This window comes from Littorina saxatilis, linkage group LG1 (genome assembly GCF_037325665.1).
Source record: "Littorina saxatilis isolate snail1 linkage group LG1, US_GU_Lsax_2.0, whole genome shotgun sequence".
NCBI classification, from domain to species: Eukaryota; Metazoa; Mollusca; class Gastropoda; order Littorinimorpha; family Littorinidae; genus Littorina; species Littorina saxatilis.
Genome location: NC_090245.1, coordinates 46,237,921 through 46,245,296, shown reverse-complemented (window position 1 = coordinate 46,245,296; position 7,376 = coordinate 46,237,921). Strand labels below are relative to the sequence as shown.

General features: G+C 45.0%; 1 protein-coding gene across 1 annotated transcript in view; it reads right to left on the bottom strand.

Moving 5' to 3' along the window:
• Window positions 1-4,570: 4,570 nt before the first annotated feature.
• The window catches only part of LOC138971296 (tubulin beta-1 chain-like), a 15,419-nt gene continuing 12,613 nt past the window's right edge, over window positions 4,571-7,376 (bottom strand). Inside the window, exons 4-5 of the mRNA XM_070344017.1 lie at window positions 6,883-7,112; window positions 4,571-6,227 (exon numbers count right to left, since the gene is read on the bottom strand). Coding sequence (XP_070200118.1) covers window positions 5,403-6,227; window positions 6,883-7,112 — 1,055 coding nt within the window. The 3' untranslated portion in view covers window positions 4,571-5,402. The remainder of the gene's footprint in view (window positions 6,228-6,882; window positions 7,113-7,376) is intronic.

Here is a 7,376-nt window from a genome sequence, read left to right as displayed (position 1 = left end):
CACACACACTTCTACAGACAGACGGACAGACATCCGAACTTGAACAAAAGGGCTCAGGGTACATTTACCTTGTCACGTTTGTACACAACGAAGTTTTGAACCGGTGCCAGAATGTCGGAGATATAAATGCGCTCATGTCAGAGAAAAACCACACTTGTCGTTTATAACCATTAAACCGGGCTCAATGACAACATATTTATCAATGGGGATTGCCTACAAGTTAAGCAGTACCAGACTTCAGTGTATATGTTCGCGTGGATACTTATTGTCTTTTAAGGACATTATAGATACTTTAAGGTACCTATAGGTACTTCCTATCTGTTTTCCAACACGTTTGTCCAGAGGCTTGTATTTTTTCGATATTTGCTTTCCAGTAAACGGACCATTGACTTTTTTTTCAAATGAAGTAAGTATTCTTGAAGGCTTTTTTTGTAAGTAGTGATTATGAAGAAATGATAAGCATCTAAGCAGCAACAAATATTTCAATCACAAAATTATAGTGCTCTGATTGTCTTTAATCGATTTTGACCAGAAAAAAACAGACCAACGGAGAACATGTAAGTACCAGAGGGCATCAAATGAGCTATTCAATGTAAACCATTTTTTTCCACTAACGAAATGTTCATAGCGGTTCCCATGTTGTTGACTGACTGACTGACTATTAGGGTTTAACGTCCTCTTAGACCAGTTGGCCTATATTGGGACAGGTATTGGTAATACGCTGAGGATATGGTGTGATACTTTGACTCGAACAAGCCCGCTGTGGCTGTCTTCTTCGACACACCAGCATTGGGTTTGTCTAGTCAAAGTATCGAAATACGATCATGATAATCAGAGACGAGAGATGATGCATGCGTGTCTTCGTGTTTTCCAAGCCCTGAGACTTTCGCTGTGAACTTGGGATCTTTTTCGTGCGCATGTGTGCACACGGGGGTGTTCGGACACCGAAAAGAGTCTGCAGAAAGTTGACTCCGAGAAATAAATCTCTCGCCGAACGTGGGGTTCGAACTCACGCTGATAGCGACCAACTGGATACAAAACCAGCGCGCTACCAACTAAGCTACTTCCCCGCCCCCATGTTGTTGATGTAAAGTGAACAAAGCACCCCTTTGAATACATTGTTTTCCATCAGAAAAAATTCTTTAAAGGCAAGAACTCGTCTGTATTGCGTTATGAAAGTTGGAATGGCTACGTGACGGTGTGACAGGGTGACAGGTACGTATATTTTAAAAAAAAAACGAAAGCAGATGAGTTTCTGTGTCCTTGTTGCAATGCAATGCTTTGTGGAAAGAATTATCAAGGCTTGCGCAAGAACTGTTGGGGTGGCGTTTCGTTGTGACAGCGTCACCTTGTGCTGGGTGCAGGTGTGCGGCGTTGCAAAAATAAGGTCAACAGACGAGTCCCCATGTCCTTGTCTGACTACTGAAGGGCTGGATTCGGGGGACGACGGGGAGGGGGTGGAGTCGGGGATGGAGGGGGAGGGGGGGGTGGTGAGCGACAGACTTGGGCTCCGTTGTCTATTTGGTACACGTGTCCATGAATTAGGTCAACAGAAATCTACCCAATTAATCAGAAGCGTGCTCTAATTCGGCTGTGGTTAAAAGTGAACACGTCAGGCTGTATCCGGTTGTGAGACAGTGGAGAGGAACGCTTTTAGCTTTCTTCCCAAATTAAATGTGCACCGTAAAAAGGGGGTTGTGCGTCATAATTATTCAGTATTGATGTATGCCCATTACGTTTCCAATTTGCTTTCAGCATGTCAGTGGCTTGAGGCACAGCTTGTCAACTGGCAACCTTACCTATTTGCGAGCTGAAACACACAGTTAAAGCAATCATACCTAATGAACAGAAAAGTTAAGTAACTTATAACAGCTTAACAACGTCCGAAAACAGTTCAAACGGTCAGTTTTCAATTATGAAGTTTGTACAATACAAGTAATTGTTCCATCATTTACGTATAACTTTCATTAGAAAGCGGACATGCAGTAGTATTTAAATGGTAGGGTTACGCAGCAGTTCCCTCTTGTTACAGCAGCTCTTTATTGGTTGTCTGCCTTGGAGACAGCTATGTATAGCTAGTTATAGGAATTCACGTGTGCAACTATAGCTCCGTTGTAGAAGTAAGGGTCAAATTTAAGGGGCTTACTGTCCGTCATGTTGGACATGAGTTGGGTTATACGATTTGTTTGTTTGTTTAACGCCCAGCCGACCACGAAGGGCCATATCAGGGCGGTGCTGCTTTGACATATAACGTGCGCCACACACAAGACAGAAGTCGCAGCACAGGCTTCATGTCTCACCCAGTCACATTATTCTGACACCGGACCAACCCGTCCTTCCCCATAATGCCAGACGCCAGGCGGAGCAGCCACTAGATTGCCAATTTTAAAGTCTTAGGTATGACCCGGCCGGGGTTCGAACCCACGACCTCCCGATCACGGGGCGGACGCCTTACCACTAGGCCAACCGTGCCGGTGAGGTAAGGGTGCTAAAACCGTGCAATAAATATGTCAGCCGGATGGTTGACTTTAGCCTTGAAGTTACAAGCAAACACTACGAGACATCCATCAAGCCCCTTCCACCCAGCTGAAACTCAAAAGTAAAGAATGCTCGTGTTTGTTAAGGCGTGAACAAATACGGAGCAAGAGTGAAACTGTGAGCCTTGAGAAGAGAGGAGTGGACGTAGGAGGTGGAGGTGAGTGTTGAGAGGTTGTTTGGGTATCAGGGTCTGCTGCTGTGTTGCAAAATTCTCAATCTCCTTTCCGGCCATACCCAGGGTGGACTACATAATAACAGTTTAAAGGTTGGACATTACAAAACATGTCCCTAATAGACCATTTTCGAAAATAACTCCGTCGGGTTTGTATGGGGTGTGATACAGTGAATACCCTTGCTTGTCCTCTGACAAATAACTTCACACGTACTCCTGTCCACGTGTTTCCAACACCCCCCTCGCTAGTGATTGGCCCCTTCAATGTTTGTCCGAGTAAAAAGCAAGGGCAATTACTCTTTCACAACCCATACAAACCCGACAGAGTTATTTTCGGAATTCGGCTATTAAGGCACTGCTGCCACTGAAAACGTTTAATTTAAATTGCATCGGTTTAAAAAAAAACCACGATTTGCTTTGTTTGTTGAAACTTTGACCAGTTGAAATGAACACATGACCAGTACGTTACTCACACTTTCATCAGTATGTATGTGAGAAACAATACAACTGATGTCGTCACTTTATGTGAAGGGAAGTAATTGATCAAGAGAGAAACAGAGACTTACTGTGTATGCGTACATTTACTTTTACAACAAGCGTGTGTTCTGACTGCAGCTTTGTAGGAGAAACAAAAAACAAGAAAATGTTGAAAAATAATGCAATGTTGCCACCTTTGGCCCACATGTGTAATCATGAGATCGACTAGCACCTTGGTAATTATTGTACAAATAGCCCAACCAATTTGCTACCTTGTTCTTGCTGAATGTCACAAAAGTGCGCTGCCCACACTATTTACTGCAACGTGTTTCCAAGTGCCAAAAATAAAGGCTATATGAACGGAAACATCCGGTGTACGAACGATATTGCCGGAATCAGTTGATACACCGTGGAGAGGGTCGAGGAACAATATATATACACAGCCTGTGTCATGTCTTGCTTAGTAGTAACTTCTCTCCCTGCGCTGTGCGCGACACGGTCTGTCCTTTCATCTTCTTTCTGTCATATCTTGCGATGCAAATCATTTACATTCTCTTCGATGATTAATCTTCAAAATCGAACAGATCCATCATGAACGATTCGTGTTTGCAGCTACACTTCGGATCAATTCTTATCAGATATCACTGCTTGTGGATGTCTGTGCTTTCTTCTATCGGCCGTGTAGGGTTAATAAGAAAGCTGCCACATTTTTCTTCGATAAAGCACAATTTGCACTTGTTGGTCCCCCGGTCAGAAAGCCTGTACAGTTTTTATATACTTGTGTTTGCCCTGCGTGTGATGGTGTGATCGTGACTGCTGTTGTGTGGGCGTGTGTGTGTTGGTGTGTATGTCAGTGTATGTGTGGGCGTGTGTGTGTGTGTCAGTGTGTGTGTGGGTGTGTGTGTGTGCGTGATTTTACCAACACTACGCGAAATTCCTTGTGCTTTAAATGTTTTTTAATGTCACTTGGCTCAATAAATACTGTATTCTGTATTCTGTATTCTGTTTTATCTCATATTCGTCCACTGTGTTGTACAGCGTTACTCTGATGTGTAAAACTAGGGAAAAGTATATACTAAGACATATACAGAGAGACGGAAAGAGAAAGACAGACAAAGACAATGACAATTCTTTATTTAACGACAGAGAGATACAGACAGACAGACAGACATAGAGACTTTCAGATAGAAAGACAGACAGACAGGGACACACACACATGCGCGCGCACACACACACACACACACACATGCGCGCGCACACACACACACATACACACACACATTCACACTGTATACCCACACGCACCCACACACACACACGCACCCACACACACACACACATACACACATTTGCGTATAGTTATATGTACACATTAAGCAATAGTAGACCAAAATGACAATGTATATTATGACATAAAAAAAATAGATACATGTATTGAACACCATTTGCAGGTCAGACATCTTGCTACAATTTGCGTGGAGGTTATAAAAGCAACAACATAATAATCCCCATTTCAGTGCCACTATATATATTCGAATCTACTTTCTGCAAGTACTGCAGTTCGTTTGAGCTTTTCTGCTTCTACTTCGCTAGATTTAAGTGCTCCGTGGTCAAGTCATCATAACCTTTGTGTGTTTTAGGATATAACAACATTGACGGTTTTTTGTTATGAAAGACACAGTGTGATAAGTGACCTTGACTAGCATGGCTGCAAGAAGGTTTCTTAATCAATATGGAATACAATCAATGTAAAAGCAGAGCTTTTAAAAGCAACATAGCTTCAACATTAGACACATGACGTCTTGTCAAGTTTTTGTCTCTGGGTTTTTTTCTTCTCCGGTTCCGTGTCAGATTAAAGGGATTTTCACTTCCAGATCAAAAAGTTGTTAAAAAAAACACACACAACTAAACTGGACATAGATTTGTAAGTCTGAAATTGTTTTTTTTAACAACTTTTTGATCTGGAAGTGAAAATCCCTTTAAACGCATGTCTCTTCGTCCTGTTTCACATGGAATACTAAAAAAATGACGTCCCTTTCTGGTCGTCAAGTGCCATGTATTTTCCGTCAGGGATGATAAAAAGTGGACCGGTTGCAATGATTTGTACAATACAGTCCCACGCCATCTTCTCTCCCTGCTCCTCGCACTGTTCGTCAAGTTCTATGTACTTTCATTCCCGGATAAAAAGTGGACTGGTGCAAGGATTTGACCAGTCTCAGGCCATCTCGTCTCCATGCTCCTCATACTCTGGGTCCAGTTCCACGTCCTCGTCCAGAGTGGCGTCCTGGTACTGCTGGTACTCAGAGACAAGGTCGTTCATGTTGGACTCAGCCTCAGTGAACTCCATCTCGTCCATGCCCTCGCCAGTGTACCAATGGAGGAAAGCCTTACGCCGGAACATAGCGGTGAACTGCTCAGAGATACGCTTGAACAGCTCCTGGATGGCGGTGGTGTTGCCGATGAAAGTGCCGGACATCTTGAGACCACGGGGAGGGATGTCGCAGACGGCGGTCTTGACGTTGTTGGGGATCCATTCAACGAAGTAGCTGCTGTTCTTGTTCTGCACGTTCTGCATCTGCTCGTCGACCTCCTTCGTGGACATGCGGCCACGGAACATGGCGGCGACGGTGAGGTAGCGGCCGTGACGGGGGTCGCAGGCAGCCATCATGTTCTTGGCGTCGAACATCTGCTGGGTCAGCTCGGGCACCGTCAGGGCACAGTACTGCTTGGAGCCACGCGAGGTGAGGGGAGCGAAGCCGGGCATGAAGAAGTGGAGACGGGGGAAGGGCACCATGTTGACAGCCAGCTTGCGCAGATCAGCGTTGAGCTGACCGGGGAAACGCAGGCAGGTGGTCACGCCGGACATGGTCATGGACACGAGGTGGTTGAGGTCGCCGTAGGTCGGAGTGGTCAGTCGCAGTGTCCGGAAGCAGATGTCGTAGAGAGCCTCGTTGTCGATGCAAAAAGTCTCGTCTGTGTTCTCCACCAGCTGGTGCACGGACAGCGTGGCGTTGTATGGCTCAACAACTGTGTCTGAAACCTGCACAGAATACACTGTGTATTATTCTTACTGCACTGGATAAGGTAGCGAGTCGTCACATACTACAGTCTTACAAAAGCGAAGTTGAGGATATGGGTTGGAACAGTTTTGCATCAGGTCGTCGCCTTCAAAAAGCATAACAGCAGAACAATAGATGGCGTGCCAAACACCACGCAATCCATGTACTGTCGCTGCACTAAAAACCTGTTGTCGCCTCAACGTTGGTTATGACCATGAATTTGATTATTCCACCACAATCTCACAGTTCGAACATTCAACTAAAATAAAGAATGGACTCTCCCCTACAACCACGTCAGTCTTCACTTCATTTTGCGGACACATCGAACAGACAAACGACAAGAACTTCATCTAAATTAGTTCTAACCTTATATCCAGAGAAATTGCTTCAAAGGAAGTAACAAGACCAAGCCAAATACAGTTGTACAAAAATCATGAGAGAGTGTGTTAGAAAGAGAAGCTGCATTAGTAGATGCAGAATATTTCTTTCAAATCTCACACACATACACACACACACACACACACACACACACACACACACACCACACACACACACACACACACACACACACACACACACACACCGGTGGCATACGTTCGCTGACAGACTCACTAGATAAACACTCAAACCATTTACCTTAGGGGATGGCACAACGGAGAAGGTGGTCATGATTCTGTCGGGGTATTCTTCTCGGATCTTGGAGATGAGGAGCGTGCCGAGCCCGGAACCAGTGCCGCCCCCTAGCGAGTGTGCGAGCTGGAAGCCCTGCAGAGAGTCACAGCCCTCGCACTCCTTGCGAACCACGTCCAGTATGGAGTCCACCAGCTCCGCCCCCTCTGTGTAGTGACCCTTGGCCCAGTTGTTGCCTGCACGGAGATACATGCTGCACGTGAAACACGCTGCTCGTGGCTTACACAGTGCATGTTTCAGTGTGTGGACTTTTCCCTTAGTGTATGTTTTATTGAGTGGGGTTTTCCCTAATAGTGCATATGTTTTATGGTGTGCCGTTTTCTGGTTTGCAGTTTTGTGTAAGTGCATGTTTCATGATGTGCAGTTTTCCTGTAGTGCATGTTATATGCTGTGCAGTTTTCCCTTCGTGCATGTTTCATGCTGTGCAGTTTTCCCTAAGT